The sequence below is a fragment of the Panthera onca genome, chromosome C1 (genome assembly GCF_046562875.1).
Source record: "Panthera onca isolate mPanOnc1 chromosome C1, mPanOnc1 haplotype 2, whole genome shotgun sequence".
NCBI lineage: Eukaryota > Metazoa > Chordata > Mammalia > Carnivora > Felidae > Panthera > Panthera onca.
Genome location: NC_138346.1, coordinates 43,939,985 through 43,959,478, shown reverse-complemented (window position 1 = coordinate 43,959,478; position 19,494 = coordinate 43,939,985). Strand labels below are relative to the sequence as shown.

At 37.4% G+C, this 19,494-nt stretch overlaps 1 protein-coding gene across 15 annotated transcripts in view; it reads right to left on the bottom strand.

Annotated features, from left to right (window-relative positions):
- Window positions 1-19,494, bottom strand: part of STAT4 (signal transducer and activator of transcription 4) — a 114,566-nt gene that overhangs the window by 70,792 nt on the left and 24,280 nt on the right. For 14 of the 15 annotated variants that reach the window (XM_078451081.1, XM_078451067.1, XM_078451069.1 and 11 more), the window contains 2 exons: window positions 17,681-17,809; window positions 16,245-16,389 (listed from right to left, as the gene is read on the bottom strand). In XM_078451081.1, the coding sequence (XP_078307207.1) occupies window positions 16,245-16,389; window positions 17,681-17,808 (273 nt within the window). In that variant the 5' untranslated portion in view covers window position 17,809. Of the gene's footprint in view, window positions 1-16,244; window positions 16,390-17,680; window positions 17,810-19,494 lie in introns of those variants that run through there. The other variant, XM_060622443.3, reaches the window with a different exon arrangement.

Genomic DNA, 19,494 nt, shown 5'->3' with positions numbered 1-19,494 from the left:
CTCATTAACATGCCAGTTTACATTCATGTCAACAGTTGTTATCTGTATTAAAAACAACTCTACAAGTGATTTTGATGCATGGAGTTAAGACCCACTGTCCTAACAGAATAATCATAAATATGAATGAGCTTTTAACAATAGATATGTGCACTTCATTTGTTTATATTGGTGAAGAGCAGGAAAAATTAATAAATGCCCAATTAATAGGTGAATACAAATGATGCTGAAAAAGAATATTAATGGCATAGAATGCCATCCCATGGTTGGTTGATCATTTAAGTAAATGCATTAAGCTTAGGGAAGAGGTAAGTAAAACAATAATAATTTTTAAAATAGTTAAAATATAGATGTAAGTAGGGGCATGTGGGTGGCTTTGTTGGTTAAGGGTCCAACTCTTGTTTTTTTTAAGTTTATTTATTTATTTGAGAGAGACAGAGACAGTGCGAATAGGGGAAGGGCAGAGAGAGAGGGAAAGAGAAAGAATTCCAAGCATCCTCTCCACTGCCAGCACAGAGCCCAATGCGGAGCCCAACACAGGGCTCTAACTCAAGAAACCGTAAGATCATGACCTGAGCCAAAACCAAGAGTCCATGCTTGACTGACTGAGCCACCCAGGTGCCCTAAGGATCCAACTCAGTTCAGGTCATGATCCCAGGGGCATAGAATCAAGCCCTGTGATGGGCTCTGTGCTGACAGTGTGGAGCCTGCTCGGGATTCTCCCTCTCTCTCTCTCTTTCTTCCTCTCCCATGCTTGTGCTCTCCCTCAAAATAAATAAAAACAGTAAAAAAAAAAAAAAAAAAAAAAAAAATATATATATATATATATATATATATATATATATATATATATATAAAGCATATATATATGTAGAAATATCAGCAGGAAATATACAAAAATGTTAACAGTGGGATGGGATTGCAAATGAATTTTTAAAGATGGGATTACAGATGAAAGTTTTCCTTTTTATTTATTTTTGATTTTCTGAACTTCCTTTATTGGATACATATCATCTTTGTAATAAGAAATAAAGTTATTTAAAGATCCATTGGTATGATATTAAACTGCATTAGCAAAAAGATATAACCTAAGGAACTCAGATAAGCCATCTAAATGGATTTGTGTGGTTTGAGGCTCAATAACATATGAAAGTTGGCTACCTCTGGGAGGAGACCTAAAACCAATGTGGTTCACATGCTTATTAAAAGGACTTATGTAGAGCAGTTTACCAACAAGCACATGCTTGTTAATTCATTGGCAAGATTGGAAATCAGGACCTATATGTGGAGCTAAAAAGAGTTATAGACAGCTACAGACATGGGAAATTGATAGTCCCCCAAATACAGTTTCTGTTTTCTAATGCACAAAGAACTAGTTTTTAGAAATGAGAAGCAGATGTTCTTCCATTCACTGATAAATTCTTTCAATTGCTGATAAGTGAACAATGGGAAAATGGGTATAATTAACAGCACAGTGACAAAAGAGACTTTTTCTGATGACCATGTTGGTAAGGCTTTGGAAAGGCTCTGAAGTCTGTTCATGCAATACCTTTCCCTAGAGATTTTAAATAACAGGAAACAGATTGAGGTGGTTCAGCTGTGGTTTTAAAACCCAAAAGATCGGACACCGAGGCGGGGGGCAGGGGAGGGGCTTCTTTGCTCTTTGACTTCTTGCTTGTAGATGAGAATGCAGGAGGGGAGAATGAGTGGTGTTAAATACCAATTATAGCACTTAAACATGACAAACAAAAGTTAGATGTGAGGTTTTAAATTTCGTTGTGCTTACAAAGATGAAATAGAGCAAGAGCGAGAAACTAAAGGCCCATTTCTGCAGGACTGATTAAATTACAGTACATCCATAAGATGTGAAAGACCTATATAAGAACACTGGAAAACCTTGCTGAGAGAAAGTAAAGACCTAAATAAATGAGTGTTTCATGTGGTTACCAGAGACAGGCAGGGGTAATGTGGAACGGGAGACTTGGGTCAAAGGGTACAAAGTTGCAGTTATGTAGGATGATTAAGCTTAGAGATTGAATGGGCAGTATGATGACTATAATTAATAATACTGTACTGAATATTGGAAATATGCTGAGAGAGCAGATCTCAGGTGCTCTTATCACACAAAACTGGCAATATATAAGGAAATGATATGTTAATTACCTTGACTGTAGTATCTCATTTCATTACGTGCAAGTATATCAAATCACTGTGCTGTACACCTTAAATATACACAATTTTAAAAATATATATATAATATACAAAATTAGAAAACTAGACTGTGTGTTTGTATCCCATCTGGGAACTCGGCTTCGGAGCACAAGAGAAGAGGTAACAGTTCCAACTCATTTTATAAAGTTGGTATAACCTTGAAATCAGAATGAGACAAGGACCGTAAAAGAAAAGGATATATTTGCAAGTAGATGAGAATCTTATATAGAATATTAGCAAATCATTCGGCAGAATGAAAAAACCAAAAAGTTTATCTCAGGAACATAACAATGGTTCAAGATAAGAAAAATCTGTGTCACACACCTAAGTGTGGATTAAAGGAGATAAGTATAGAATTATCTTAGTAGGTGCAGAAAATTCATTGGATAAAATGTGGTAGTCATCAAAATTTCTAAAAACCTCTGTAAACCAGGATTATAAGGGAATTTCCTTAACATCATAAACCTACAGCAAGCATTATCATAATAAAACATTTCATCTGTTATGACTGCTTCACTTTGACATAGGAATGAAATTCTTAACTGATAAGAGAAGAAAAAGAAATAAGCATAAAACTTGGAAGAGAACTAAGTCTTTCCTTATTTGCAGATATGATCCTCTGGAGAAAATAAAAGAGAATCTGCACTAAGTTGGAATCAATAAGACAGTTCAGAAAGATTTGTATTCAAACATCAGTAGTATTCCCACAGACTGCCAGTAATCACATAAAAGAATGTAATAGAAAAAAATACCACTCAAAATATCAATAATGTGTAACAAAAATCTAGGGTTTTTTTTACGTTACCATGACTTGTTTATTTTATAATAATTCATATTTATTAATTTATTCTATAGGAAGTTTCTACCTTTTGACCCAAATTACCAAGTTTTTTTTTTTTTAATTACAGTGTAGTTAACATACAGTGTTAGATTAGTTTCAGGTGTACAATATAGGAATACAACAGTTCCGTGCATTGCTTGGTGCTCATGAAGACAAGTGCACTCCTAATCGCCTTCACCTATTTTACCCATCCCCCCTCACCTCCTCTCTGGTAACCGTCTATTTGTTCTCTATAGTTAAGAGTCTGTTTTTTGGTTTCTCTCTCTCTTTTTTTCCCCTTTGTTTATTTTGCTTCTTAAATTCCACCTAAGAGTGAAATCATATGGTATTTGTCTTTCTCTGACTGGTTTATTTTGCTTAGCATCATACTCTCTAGCTCCATCTATGCTGTTGCAAATGGCAAGACTTCATTCTTTTTTTATGGCTGAATAATATTCCATTGTGTGTATATAGTATGGCATATATATATGCATATATATACATTATATATATATATATATATATATATATATGCACAAATACCACATCTTTATCCATACATTTATCGATGCACATTTGGGTTGCTTCTATAGTTTGGCTATTTGTAAATAATTCTGCAATAAACATAGGGGTTTATATATCTCTAGGGATAAATTTAAGGAAAGATATACTATAATTTTATGGGGAGGATTTAAAAACAGCATTGAAGAACACGGAAGACCTGAATAAATGTATAGTTGACCTTTGAACACATGGGTTTGAACTGCTTGGGACCACTTATATGCAGGGGTTTTTTTCAATAAATATAATGGAAAACTTTTTGGAGATTTGCAACAATTTGACAAAGCTTGCAGATGAGCCATGTAGTCTAAAAGTATCTAAAAATCCATATAGCCTAAAAGTATCTAAAAAATTAAGAAAAGTATTTTTAGGAAGTTCTGATTTCAACAAGAAAAATCTCATCATCTGAATTTCACTGATGTGCTCTAAATTACAATAATGACATGGCATTTGTTCCATTTAGTTAGGGATACTCATTGAAAAAAAGGCATTGATCACATTTGTAATGTCAGCTTAACTCTTCATTTATTAAACAAGACACTGAGCCCTAGTATGTGCTGGGCTCTGTGTTAAGCACTGGAGATGCAAAGACGAATGTGCTCAAGGAGCTCTTAGTCTTGTGGAAGAGGCAGTTAAGTATGTAGACGTAATAGTTCCAGTTACCTCCCATTAACTTCCTACTGCATTCCACTTAGAACTGATCAAACTCATCTTGCTAGCCCACTTCCTTCCCCAAACCTAATCTTCATTGTGTATCAACATCCACATAGTAACCCAAACAAAAACCCTCAGTCATCTCTTATTTCTCGCTCTCGCACATTTCATATCTATTCACTCATCACATGCCCAAACTTTTACCAAATTACCTCACAATTGCAGTACATTATCCCCCGTTCTCATTGTCACTGCCCAGCATCCAATTTCCTTTCCCTTTAACTATTGCAATTATGTCCAAATAGGTCTCCATGCCCCTGTTTTCACCTAAGCCACACTATCCTCCACATTGTTCCTGTCAAGTCTCTGTCTCTATCTCTATCTTTTTCTCTAGGAAGGCTTGTTATTGTTCAGGAAAAGAAATACAAGAATCTAAGAAGATGTGATGAGCTGATGATGTGCTGAGCTACAGAAAACCAATGAGATATTAAGTTTTTCCAAAATAAATCCTGACAGATATGAGGTGAGTTATGAGAACCTGGTAAGTATGAAAGGCAGCTAGCCACTTCTGTTTCTCACCTCTGTATCTTTCTACTGAGACAGAGATCACAGATTAGATGATAGAAAAGAGGAACCTTCTTGAAAACAGATAGATAAAAGGGTCGTCTCATTTTTTAGTCACCAACATACTTGTTGGCTACTTGTACCACATTAGCACCTCATTGTACACGTAGGAACTCACTCAGCAGTGGCAGTGAGATCTGTGTTCCCCGCGAAAGTAGCCAATCAGAGAATTGTGGTAATAGAGCATTGAAGATCAACTGTGTGCCAAGTACTGGTCTCCAGATCCTCATTTTTTGGGAGAAGTAGAGGGGAGAGAGAGGTTTCAACTGGGCAAATCTTTTGTCCTTTGGTCATCTCTGGAGAAAGTAAGTAAGACAAGTTTGGTGGGTGCCTGGTGGCTTGGTGAGAAAGGCAACTTCTTTCCCAATCCTGAACATCTCATTGATAAGTTAAAATGGATGCCCTTAATGTGATTTGGATCAGTTAAAGGCAGTCACTCAATGCCTATGTACTGAAATGAGTTATCTACTGAGTTCAGATATCTACTTGATCATGATTCAGTCAAACCACAATTTTAAATATAAACAGAAATTAGTTTCTAGATGACAACTGGTTTCTAACTTGTTGACAGGTGGATTTGGTTTTGCTCCCATTTTTATGTTTTTGTTTATTAAACCAGCTTCCACAAAATGTACATAAAAGCGTTTTGAAAGCAAATGTTTAAGGTAACAAGTCTTATGAACTGTCTTGGTTTTGGTTAAGTATCTTTTTGGAAAGCTTCCAGATCACAACGGATTCGGATCAGTACTGACAGCTTTCCTATAGGCCTTCTTCTTCATATGATAGGGACAACTAAAATAGAAAACATTTAAAAAGGAAAAACTACTGGCAGAATGACACAATTCTCCTACTTTTAAGGTGAATATCTGCTCAATTTTTTCTTTGCAACCACCATGACCCTCCTAGCAAATGAAACCAATGGATACTAAAGTCAACATGGACTCTAAACATCTTCATATCCTCCTTTTCAACTAACATCTGTGTCTCTACTCACTTTCCCAATGGCGTGGGTGTCTCAATGGTGTCGCTCTGGGGTTGACAGCCCCTCTGTAAGCTTCTGTTATAGTCTGTCAGGCCAACAGGTTCAGAGGCCACATCAGGATGTGTGGAGTTTCCATGTTGGTTCCTGGGCAGATTATGCGGGCTTCCTGTTTCCCAAACCAAGAGTTGGACCTGACTTTCCATCATATGAATAGTTGAGGGTTTTTTTTTTCCTTCAGTGCCCTACAGCTAGTTTTGTGTTAAGAAAATTAAAATGTATTCAATTTCTGGCTCAGTTCTCTAAATTCAAATAATTTAAGGAGAGGGAATATAGTGGGTGGAATGAGGAAAGAAAAAAATTTCAACCTTAGGAGACTTTTCTAATATTCCTTTGCCTATAGCAAATAAGGGGCAGGTTGTCCTACAGAGAAAACTAGCTCTGGATAGGTTTTCAATAAAAACACATATTCACGCCACACTTTGGCTTAAAAACTATCGATTGCTCCCCATTGCCAAAGTCCAAACTGCCTAGCATGGCATTCAAGATCCTCATATAACCCCATTTTAATGCTTTAGGTGTCTAGATTGTTTGCAAGATAGGCATTCTCTTACTATGTTCCCACTCTTGCTTTTCTTCTCTGTACATGACTCCCTTACTTCCCTTCTCTTCACAGTCCCAAATCATCCTTCCAAAATCAGCTCAAATGCTTCCAGTTCTGACAATTATGATTGTATATACTTCTACCATGGTGCTTACGCCACCACATCATAAACATTTGCTCTTTTGTCTCCATTTTAAATTGCAAACTTTTTGAACATCAGGGTTTTATCTATGTCCTTTTCACCTTGTATGCTCAATAGAGCCTGATGTTAAAATCCATATGATGAAACCCATATTCGGTCAACAAATATCTATGGAGTAGATACCCAGTATAGCCCAAAGCAAATTATATGAGCCCTACTTTAAGAAATCCAAATCGTCATTTGTTGTTTTTTTTTTAATTTTTTAATGTTTATTTATTTATTTATTTCAATATATGAAATTTATTGTCAAATTGGTTTCCATACAACACCCAGTGCTCATCCCAAAAGGTGCCCTCCTCAATACCTGTCACCCACCCTCCCCTCCCTCCCACCCTCCATCAACCCTCAGTTTGTTCTCAGTTTTTAAGAGTCTCTTATGCTTTGGCTCTCTCCCACTCTAACCTCTTTTTTTTTTCCTTCCCTTCCCCCATGGGTTTCTGTTAAGTTTCTCAGGATCCACATAAGAGTGAAAACATATGGTATCTGTCTTTCTCTGTATGGCTTATTTCACTTAACATCACACTCTCCAGTTCCATCCACGTTGCTACAAAGGGCCAGATTTCATTCTTTCTCACTGCCATGTAGTACTCCATTGTGTATATAAGCCACAATTTCTTTATCCATTCATCAGTTGATGGACATTTAGGCTCTTTCCATCATTTGGCTATTGTTGAGAGTGCTGCTATAAACATTGGGGTACAAGTGCCCCTATCCAAATCGTCATTTGGACACAAAATAATTATTGCATAAAGAAGCTCTGGACTCTGGTATAAACTTCAAAGAGAATCAGAATTCAGAGAAAGGACAAATCACAATGGACTCATGCGATAAACTGTTAGAAAAGACAGTAAGAAAGGAGAACAATCCAAGCAACCTTGGATAAGATAAGAGAAAGGTTTGGAGGAATATAGACAAGACTGAAACTTCAGGTGGGTGGGATCTTGAGTTGATCACACTGGATTCCAGGTTAGTGTTGATGTGCACAGGGCAAGGAATGGCAAAGCACACCTTCTGGTGACTATCCCAAATTATGCAGCAAACAAAATCTTGACAAGTAATTCATGTGCCATCTTAAATAGCACAATAGGTAGGGGTGCCTGGGTGGCTCTGTCAGCTAAGTGTCCAACTTCGGCTCAGGTCATGATCTTACAGCTTGTGAGTTCAAGCCCCACGTTGGAGTCTCTGCTCTCACTGCAGAGTCCACTTCCGATCCTCTGTCCCCCTCCCTGCCCCTCTCCTGTTAACATTCTCTCTCAAAAATAAAATAAACATTAAAAAAATATTTTAAACAGCATAATAGGCAGGTCTCTGAGCCTATGAAATAGAAGCATTGTGATACCAGCATCCGGCCATTATCTCAGATGAAAGCAGATTTAGGGTGTGTGTGTTGTGTGTGGGGGTGGTACTTGGGGAAATAACTGTGGAGTGAATGACAAACAGGCTGCAGCTCATGAGCTGCAAGGTGATGTGAAGGACTGAACCCTCCACTCAGCTCTTTCAGAGTTAACACAGTGGCGATACAGGGTTGTTTTCAGGTCATAGGTTGAGGTCACCCCTTCCCTTCCCTTCTCTTTATATGTGGTCTACAGACGGGAAGGAAGAGGAGTGAACTAAGAAAGCAGCATGCGTTAAAGGGGAAGATCTGGCAAATTCAGAGTGGACCCGTAGTTAAAGTGGCTTTTTTTCCCTCCCTTTATATTGCAAAAATGTTTTGAATCCTCCATCTTGTCATGTTAAAAACCTCACTGCACCTGATCCTCAGGCCCACAATAGGACTTCTGCAGACTAGGCAAGAAGGAACCCACCATCTACTCAACTTTCGAGGAGCTTTTAGCTCCAGCGCATATTTTTGTTGGGGCAAACCCGTATGAGAAACCCTCTGAGAAAGAGGCCACCATGATGCAAAGAATAGAACTTGTGAGGTGTGGGTTACACTTGTAAGCACCCCCTCACCCACAGGGTTTAAAACTCTCACTAACAGAATCGTTCTCCCGGTGGGTGAAAAATGCTCTGTGGGTGGTGGGACTACTAACCACAGAGTTAACGCCAAAACCCTGAACACATTTTTTCTATCATCAGACAAGATTGCTGCTGCCTTCTTTCCCTTACCTCGCTAACACTCATTTTTGAGGAAGGCCCATGGAAGTTCCTGTAAGTTAAAAAACAAAACATAGGAGGTGTGAATTGTTTAGACTATAAGCTTCATGACTTCCTCCAATACTATCCCTAGTGCTTGAAATGGGATTGGTAACACAGTAAGAACTCATTCAATATGCATTGACCAAATAATAAGATTATCATAGAATATTTATAAAAGGCATACCCCAGTACAAAGTGAGGTAGGAAGTATGAAAAGGAAGAGATGAATTCATTTACTGGTTACCAAATGGCAACAAAAAGAAAACCACACCATAAAATTTCAAGATGAAAAATGGTAAGTGGATCAAAGAAAGGTATTTTAAATTGTTTTTTTAAAGTTTAGTCCACCAATATTGCCTTATATCTAGGCTCCTCACAGCATATTAACAAATACATAAAGCGAAAGCTTCTGAAGTTTAGAAGTGGTGATAAATCCACCATAATAGAAAAAGATTTCAATATGTTGATTTAAAAAAAAAAAATCAATGAATTTTCTAATAGGTCTCTCCAACTTCCTCTTGACTCAGAACAGCTCATTTAGCAGCCAGAGTGAGCTTTTTAAAACAGAGATTAATTCATGTTACACCCCCGTTCAAACTTGCCAATGGATTCCCATTTCATTCAGAATAAGACTAAGACTCTTGGTCAAGATCCCCAAACTTCTCTACAAAACAGCCCCAGCACACCTATTTGAGCTCATCATCTTTTGTTATTTCATATTTTTAGAAGAATCCTGTAAAATTCACAATTTCTCTAATAATTGATGAGTTTTGTACACTTAACAGACATTATTTGGATTTTTTTCTGATATTTCATTTTGTGCTTTCAATTTTTTTTTTTTTACAGATTCTAAATATTTATTTTTTTATTCCTTCAATTTCTTCTGCACTCTATTTTCATTTGTTGTCGTGGTACTTTTGAAATTTTACCATGCATGCTTAACATCTGTGTTTAATTTCCGTTAGTAGTATCTGCATGGTGAACTTTTAAATTTGTATAATAACTTAGCTGGGTATAGAATTTTAAGTTGGTGGGTATTGTACTTCAGCTCTGTGAAGAAATTATTCTACTCTTCTTTCATTTCTGTTTTAAATTGGGCTTTGAGGTTATCTCTCATTTCTGTGTAGGTAATATATTTGTTCTCTCTTGCTACTTTTGGGAACTTCTCTTTCTGATGTCCTGCATGCTTGGGAATCTGAATTTTAAGAATCCAAGAATGTATTATAGTACCCAGTGTAGTTCCTATTTACAGCGATGTTTTATAGTTAAAATGTTTTTTTTGATTCTAGAATTTCTTTTAATGTGATAAGCTTGCCTATGCAATTAAAAGCCTGTTATATTTGGGGCAACTAGGTGGCTCAGTAAGTTAAGCATCCAACTTCAGCTCAGGTCATGAACTCACAGTTTGTGTGTTCAAGCCCCACATCGGGCTCTGTGCTGATAGCTCAGAGCCTGGAGCCTGCTTCAGATTCTGTGTCTCCCTCTCTCTCTGTCCCCACCCCAATCATGCTCTATCTCTGTCTCTCAAAAATTAATAAATGTTAAAAAGCTTTTTTAAAAAGTCTGTTATATTTTATCTAGTATTTCTATATATTTTTAGTGGGATGGTTTTTTAAGTTCATTTAGAAATTATAAGTCCATACTGAAATTATGAACTATTTCAATATGAACAGTAAAAGCACTATATATGAAAGTACATAAAAAGTACCTCTCAAAAAGGTATAGAGTTAAATTCATTTATAAGAAAAAAAAAAAGAAAGTTTCAACATAAATAAAGCACTTGAATAAAAAGTTAGAAAAGAACAAAAAAATAAGCTGAAGAAATAAGACGGATACACCACCAGATTGATATGTGGTATATAACCACTAAAAGTATGTACAACGATATGGAGCCAGAACTCTTACTCTGTTGGGAGAGTGTAAACCAGTATCACCATTTTGGAAAACAATTCTGGCATTATAGTTCAATTAAAGATGTGTATACTCTGTGATTCAGCCATGCCACTACTAGTTATCTATCCTAGAGAGTTTCATGCACATTTCAAGCACCAAAGAGCACACACAAGAATATTCAGACCAACATTGTTTGAAATAGTAAAGAGTGAATAGTGAATAGAAAAAACCCAAATGCTCATCAATAGTAAAATGGATAAACTGTGATATATTCACACAATGGAATACTGCATAGCAATGAAAACAAATAAACTACTGTGACACACATCAACATGGATGGATCTTAGGAACCATGTTAAGTGAAGAAGGAAAATTATGAAGAATAAATACACTTGATCACATTTATGTAAGGTTCAGTAACTTGGAAACATATATTATGTTGTTTAGGGACGCTGACCTATGTGGTAAAACCATAACAAAAAGGAAGAGACTGACAAGTGCAAAATTTAGATTTAGTGGTTACTCTGGATGGAGAGAGAGCAAAGTGGAGTTACAGAGGGGGCACAGGAGACTTCCAAGATTCTGGTAACCACCAGGCCTTTTATCCACATATGTATGTATAGACATCTGGAATGACACTCATCAAATATTAATATAGTTAAATGTAGGCAGTGGATTTTGAATTATTTCCTATTTTTTTTTGCATTTTTTCCTGTACTACTTCAATTTTTTATAACAAATATGCACCATTTAAATTTTTTAAAATGTCATTCTGAAGGAGACAGAGAGGAAGGTTGTTATAGCTATGTGTCAGGCACTGTTGTAAGCACCTTGCATTTTTTTTTCATGTTTATTTATTTTTGAGAGGGAGAGAGAGACAGAGTGTGAGCAGGGGAGGGGCAGAAAGAGAGGGAGACACAGAATCCGAAGCAGGCTCCAGGCTCTGAGCTGGTAGTACAGAGCTCCATGCGGGGCTCAAACTCACAAACTGTGAGATCATGACCTGAGCTGAGGTTGGATGCTCAACTGACTGGGTCACCCAGGTGCCTCAGAAGGTTGTTGTAGATTATTTGTGTCTTCCCAAATTCGTATGTTGAATTCCTAACCCCTAATGTGAGGCTGTTAGGAGGTGGAGCCTTTGGGAGGTGATTAGTTCATAAGGGCAGAGCCCTCATGATAGAATTAGCACCTTTATAAAAGAAAACCTAGGCGTGCTTGGGTGGTTCCGTTGGTTAAGCATCAGCCTCAGCGCTGACAGCAAGGAACCTGCTTGGGGTTCTCTGTCTCCCTCTTTGTGCTTCTCCCCCTACTTGCTCTCTCTCTCTCTCTCTCTTAAAATAAATGAATAAACATTACAAAAAGCCAGAGAGTTCCCTCCTCACTTGCACCATGTGAGGCCCAGGGAAAAGACAGCAGCCTCTGAACCAGGAAGCTGAATCAGACACCGAATCTGCTGGCCCCTTAAACTTCCTTGCCTCCAGAACTGTGAGAAATAAATGTCCCAGAAAAAGACACAGTGAGGGAGATGAATAAGGAAAAGAGCCCTGCGGGAGACAGCCCAAGAACAAAGATCCAGCAATCAAGCTTCTAGGTCTTTACCCAAATGTGTTGAGAAGTCATGCCCACACAAAAATTTGCACATGAATGTTAATATCAGTTTTATTTGTAATCGCCAAAATTGGATCAACAAACTATAGTATATCCATACAAGGGAATATCATTCAGCAATAAAAAGAAATGAGCTATCAAACTACAGAGAGACATGGAGGAAACTTAAAAGCACATTACTAAGTGAAAGAAGCCCATCTGAAGAGTCTATATACTGTATGATTCCAACTATATGACAGTCTGGAAAATGCATAACTAGAGAAAAATTTAAAAGATCGGTGGTTGAGGCGCCTGGGTGGCTCAGTTGGTTAAGTGTCTGACTCTCAGTTTTGGCTCAGGTCATGATCTCACGATTTCGTGAGTTTGAGCCCTGTGTCGGGCTCTGTACTGACAGTGCAGAGCCTGCTTGGGATTCTCTCTCTCTCCCTCTCTCTCTGCCCCTCCCAGGCTCATGCTGTCTCCGTTTCTCTCAAAATAAATAAATAAATAAATAAATAAATAACTCTAAAAAAAAGATCAGTGGTTTCCAGGGGTTTGGGATAAGGGAGGGAAGGATGAATTAATAGAGCAGAGATTTTAGGACAGTAAAACTGAAATGGTGGATACATGACATTATGCATTTGTCAAAACCCATAGAACTGGACAACATAAAAAGCAAACCCTCACGTAATCTCGGACCGTAAGTTAATAGTAACATATCACAATAGGTTCATCAAATGTACTAAGTGTACTACACCAATCCAAGATGTTATAATAGGGGAAATGGGGAGAGGCAGGTAGAGAGGGAGTATGTACTTTCTGCTCAACTTTTCTGTAAACCCAAAACTGCTCTAAAAAAAGTCTAAAAAAAAAAAGGCCCAAGAACATGGTGAAGCATTCTTGAAATATGTAAGGCAGGTATTTGTTTTTAGCAAATCCTGACCTTACCACATTCTTTACAATTTTTTTAATGCTTCTAACACCCCTGGGGTCCGTACCAGTGTGATTCTGCTCACACTACTGAGGAAACTGAGGCCAGAGAGTGTAAACTTCTTGCCCTGGGCCATGCAGCAAGTAAGTCACAGAGTCAAGATGCAACCTGGGACAGTCCTTGCTCCTGGCCTTGACCTGAAACTGCTTTCCCGCTAAAGGGGCTAAGGTGAGCTGGACATCAGTGTTCAACTGCTTCCCATCTCAGAGGAAATTAAAATATGGAAACTGGAGACCTCAGCTGCTCTGTAAAGAAATAAAATAAATCTGCCTTATACTTGTTTAATTCTCCTGGAACTGTATCATCTGTGCTTTTTTGCTATAATTGTTTAAACGGATTGTATTTGAAATATCAGAGGATGAAAATGTTCAAACCAGATAAGCACAGTGTCAACAGTGTTTTGATAGGAGGTTTTTTTCTCTTTTAATTCTTGGGGAAGCAGGGGATATTGTTCTCTCAAAAAGACTTGTCAAAAACAAAAACAAAAAAGAAACCATAGTGGGAATGTGATACATTAGAAAGAAACATTAAATGCAGGTTTAAGTCTACAACCATAGTTGACAATGTTCTTTATTGTTATTTTTTACTGTATTCTGAATTAATGCAAATACCCAATAAGTATCACTTGTAAAAGGAAGGAAAGAGCAAGTGTTTTGTCAATTCAAAATATCTTAACCAACCCAACTGTTTTTTGAGTTCCTAGTTTGTAGTAGAACCACAGTGGGTACCAGAGGGAGAAGAGAGGCCAAAAAAGGAGGTCAGGCTTTTACTTCAAAGAGCTTGTGACCTGCTTAGACACATCCAGCACAGAAGAGATGCTGGTTATCTTGCCACCTGTGCTCCATGAAGGATGAGAATAAGGGCTAAGGTGGTGAAGATTTCCTTGGTGCACTGGGACATCCATAGGTCCTCCAGGAACCACTGGAAACTGGGCTGCAGTAAGAGGGATGGTTTTGCATTCCTGGCCATGGTATAGTCATGAGCGAAGGCTCCGAGTCTTTCGAGAGTGAGTTTGGTGTGTTTAGGAACAAGGAGAAGATTTATTCTTCTGAGACAGGAATGTTGAGGAGCTTGGAGCAGTTTGTTGGGAAGGGTCTACAGAGAGAAGATGCTGGAAGGCCAGTGACATACGCAGAAGAGTTTGTGCTTGAGTCGAAATGTGAACGGGAGTTATTGCAGGTTCTTGAATTCCCTCGAAATCTTATCTCCACCCTCCAAAAAAGATGGCCTTTAAATTTACTCTTCATTTATGCTAAGAAAATCCTGTTCTTTTTCTACCAACAACAAAAACCTTTTATTGGAAGCCTATTTATTTTGCCAGAATAAAAACTCCCATATTCTTTACAATCCCAAAAAGTAAATAAAGATCATACTCATTTACATGAAAAGATGTGAGAATTCAGAAAGATTAAGTGATTGCCCAAGGTCACATTTTGAGAATTTCAAATTTCAGAATTTCCAAAGACCATGCCTCAACCATTTTATCCATCTATGTCCCTCTAGCAAAGTGACCTGTAGGACCTTTGCTTCTAGACCAGATAAATGTTATTGATACACACACACACACACACACACACACACACACACACACACTACACATACACATTTTGATTTTAGGCTTTAGGGGTCACTCTGTCACAACTGCTCAACAGTGCCACTGCAGTGCAAAAGCAGCCATAGTCGATATGTAAATAAATGAGCATGGCTATTTCCACTAAAATATAAAAATTTGAATTTCACAGAATTTCCATGTCACAAACTTATTAATATTTTTAATTCTTTGTCAACCACTTAAACATGTAACAACCATTCTTAGTCATGGGCTCTCCAAAGAAGCAGTGACCACATTTGACTTGTGGGTAATGGTATGCCCACCTCTGTTTTAGGCTTATTGATTACAGCACTAAGCTAATGAAGCCAAGGTTAACTGTCTTATCTCTGTAAGAGATTGTTTGCTTTATGCTGTGGCAAATCCTGTTTTGTTGGCAACAAGCTATTTTCCTACCTAGGCCGAGTGTCTCGCAAATTTGTAGGGCATTACAAGGGCAAAATTGGCTCAGTGCAATCCAAACAATAGGAAAAACAATGTATATGCCCTTCCTACAAGCGTTAATAACTTCCAGCACATTTTTCTTATAGCCTAGATGAAATTTTCTAAAAACGTATTCATCGGAACTTTGGGATTTTAAGAATTCCTCACTGAAAAACGGCACATGCATTTTTCATGTTGTTTAATACATTGTATAGACACTCAGGAAATATTACAGCAGTTCACATTAAGAGTTTGTTATGTGTGTTAGCACCTCTGGGTTTAACTCACTATTAGCCTGCCTTTAATTCTTTAGATCCCTGTTTCACTCCCTTCATTCATTCATACCTTTAATCAACAAATAGTACACACCTGCTATATATCCAGTCTTGTGATGGGCACTGGGAATTCAAAGGTGAATACTAAACTCCACAGTTTTGGGGAGAAGACAAACACATATTTGCCTGGGTGAGCCTTTGGAGAGCTAGAGGCTAGAAAGCCAGAGATAGGGGTTAGAGAGTACCAAGGAATGCTTTTGGAGGAGGTGAGATTTGAACCAAATCTGAAAAGATACATACAACCACGATACCTCTATCTATAAATGAGAACAATACTAACTAAATTGTTACATAAGAGAGAAAGGCAAGGGAGGACTGGGGGAGAGCCATGAACCTATTGTCTTTCAAATCCTTGTTCCGGGGAGTGTCAAATTTGAACATAACTAGTAAATAGTCACATGCGAATCACACACACCCTCCCACTTATAGTGTATTTCAGATTCAGAATTTCATGAAAAACACACATTAGTTAAAATGTAAAATGGTAAGAGAATTCAAATTTTCCCTCTTAAATCTGAATTGAAAATAATATTATAAGGGTACATATATTTTTTTTTAGCTGAATTTAAGACACAGAAATCCAAATATTTTTGAAAAAGTAGAATGCATTCTCACCTGGAGGACTTTCCTAATTCTTTTTAGATTGTGTATCAAGAGCAGATTTTTCTCTTTGGAAACGCGACCTAACTGTTCATCCAGTTGTATTAACAAGTTTTGAAGAAGAATTGTTGCCATGGTTTCATTGTTGGAAGCCGCCTCCCTAAAAAACAAAAGTGTTATTAGTCAGCAGGAAACAACGTCCAGTAAAATGTCTACTTCTTTACCATACTAGTTTTAAAGAGAGATAAATGTATTCCACAGTGATAAGCATTTAAAAGCTTTTAAAACTTAAATTTTACACATCCAAGTATACTCAACGTCACTAATCATTGGGAGATGCAAATCAAAATGTGAGCTACCATTTCATACCTATTAAATGGATGGCTATTATTGAAAACCCAAAATAACAAGTGTTGGTGGGGATGTGGAGAAACTGGGGCCCTTGCACATTGCTGGTGGAAATGGAAAACAGGATGGAGATTTTTCAAAACATAAGCATAAATTACATACAGCAATTCCGCTTCTGGGTAGATACCCAAAAGAATTGAAAGCAGGAATTTGAACGGATATTTGTACATCAGTGTTTGCATCAGCTTTAGCCACAATAGCCAAAAGGTAGAAACGACTCAAATGTTGGTTGACAGATGAATAACCCAACAAAATGTGGCTTATATATACAATAGAATGTTATTCAGCCTTAAAAAGAGAAGGAAATTCTGATATATGCTACATGAATGAACCTTGAAAAAACATGTGACATGACATACATCAGCCACGAAAGGACAAATATTGTGCAATTACACTTACATAAAGTACCTAGAGTAGTATATTCAGAGAGACAGAAAATAGAATGGTGGTTGATAAGTCTGGGCTACAGAGAATGAAGAGTAGTTGTTTAATGAGGACAGAGTTTCAGTTAGGGAAGATGAAAAAGTTCTGGAGATGGATGGTGGTGATTGTTGTACAGCCACATAAGTACACCGAATGCCACAAAATTGTATACCTACAAATGGTTAAAATGGTAAATGTCATGTATATTTTCTCACAATAAAAAAGAGAACTATTCAAAGCAAAAAAAAAAATAACTGTACAAGGTAAACAGAGCTTTAAAGAATGATTGTAAAACATAATAAAAAACAATTATTTACATGGAGTCTGTGTTGAAAATTGATGTAAACAATAGTTTTATTCCTTGGCCGTTTAATAGTTAGGAATTACTGGGATTGGGCTTACCAAAAAACCCAATGCACTAGAAGCATTAAATTTTCATCTACAACAGATGAAACCAGAAAAGATGATGATTTTCTTCCTCAGAGGAAGCTTTCCAAATCCTTGATGAAAAATATGCATCTACTCAGTCAAAAAAAGATCATAGAGTAAATCCACATGGATAGAGCATAAGGCATTTGTATATCAACCTCTAGGGAAAATACAATAATGTTTGGTCCTACCAGTCTTGATTTTCAATCCACTGAGCCAACAGATGTCGAATTTCCATAGGAAAGTTGTCATCGTAGAATTGATCTACTTGCTCCAAAAATTTGATTTCTAATTGTTGGACTTGATTCCACTGAGACATGCTATAAATGAAGGGTAAAATTAAAGTTTACAAATGTTAGTAACTGTGGTACATGTGTTTTTTTCCCCTTAGATTTCAGACAAAGACGATGTTGTCCATTAGTTAAGTAACCGGTGAAAAAATTTTCTTTCATAGTCACCTTATTTAAGAAAACAGTAAAGAGAAAATGCTTTCAATCCAAAGATAAAAGCAATTCTCAGCTTTTTCCCAAGTCATCCCTAATGCACGGAACATGATTCTTTCTCTTTTCCCAAACCATGTCCTGCTTTGCTCTAACAGGAACTCCAGAACTTTCTCCAGAAAGATTTCATTCCCTGTCAACACTCCTCACCTTACCCCCATTCTGTCCTGCAAATCTGTGTTCTCAGCAAGCTCACTTGATCCCTCTGCACTCTTGACTTTGAGCAGCCTGAGGCAAATAACATACTTAACTGCACCTTCAAAGACCTTCTTAGGGCTTTCTACATGAGGAGTACCCAATAAAAGCTTCCTGCGTGTCGAGCTGCCCAGTCCTTTTTCTTTTATTTCAGATTTGTCTGGCTTCCAGAGTCAGCTTCCTATTCCCAGACTTCTGATCAAATTTGGTCTTAGCTTTTATGAAGAGCTTCATGTATGCATTTTCATGGGCTCTAATTCTTCCAGTTCAAAATATCTGTGAACCAATGCATATTTATATTTCTCTGTTTGATGATACACTATGAATGGGCAGAGCTTTTAAGGTCTACTTTTAATTCACCTCTGATGTACCACTGACAGTGGTTAAACCCTCAGGTTGTTTAAGGAGGAAGAAACCACACTTGAGATGTATGTGGCAGCCCGTCACAAAACAAAAGTATGTTTCCCTTTGTTATCCTACGCTGGCCAGTTTAGAAGCTTTAGACATTTCCTAACTCAGGGAGATTAATATGACGCCTTGAAGTTATAGTACTTTACTTGCTCCAAAGTCAAAAGTTCTGATTGTTTTATCGGCAATTTTAGATCAAGGAACAAAACTTTTACATGATTAACCACCATAATATTTCGGCCTATCTTGTAGGTAAGTTTTCCTTTTGCTCACCGAAGGTCACAATAATAAATTTCATGTATTTCATACACATATTCCTCAGGTTTCAAATGGAACAATTCAAATTCAGATTCCCTGATCTAAATGTATAGAAGAATGTTTTTCTAAAAGAAACTGGCAAAAGAAATAATGTTTTATTTTCATATCACTTTGTGTCTTGAAGACCTTTACATGCACAATTGTAGGCACGTTGTGGGGACTCAGTAAGTGCCTGTTAAATGCAGAGTGAGTGGCAATCCTGATTTTGTCATGAATAGGGAAGGTGGATAGTAAGTTTGACCCCAACTTTAAAAATGACAAACATCTGAGGAACAAGTAGGCAAAATGACCCCTGCCTAAGATGCACAGCTCCTAAGGACGGATCTGAGGTTGTCTTTGCAGATGCTGGGCATATATACACACACCACACAAAACTGGGATGTTTGGTCCCATGCCACAGTGCCATTGTCCTGCTACATCCCTGTTTTATTCTAGTTAATGGTGAGAGCACAGGAGCTGAAAATGCCATTACAATCTGTTTTCTAACTAAGAATTAACTGGACTGAACTGACCCCAAAGTCAGAAAAATTACTCCTAGGACCCGGGTCCACCTTCCTGAGAGCTGAACTTAAGGGTTCAGCTGA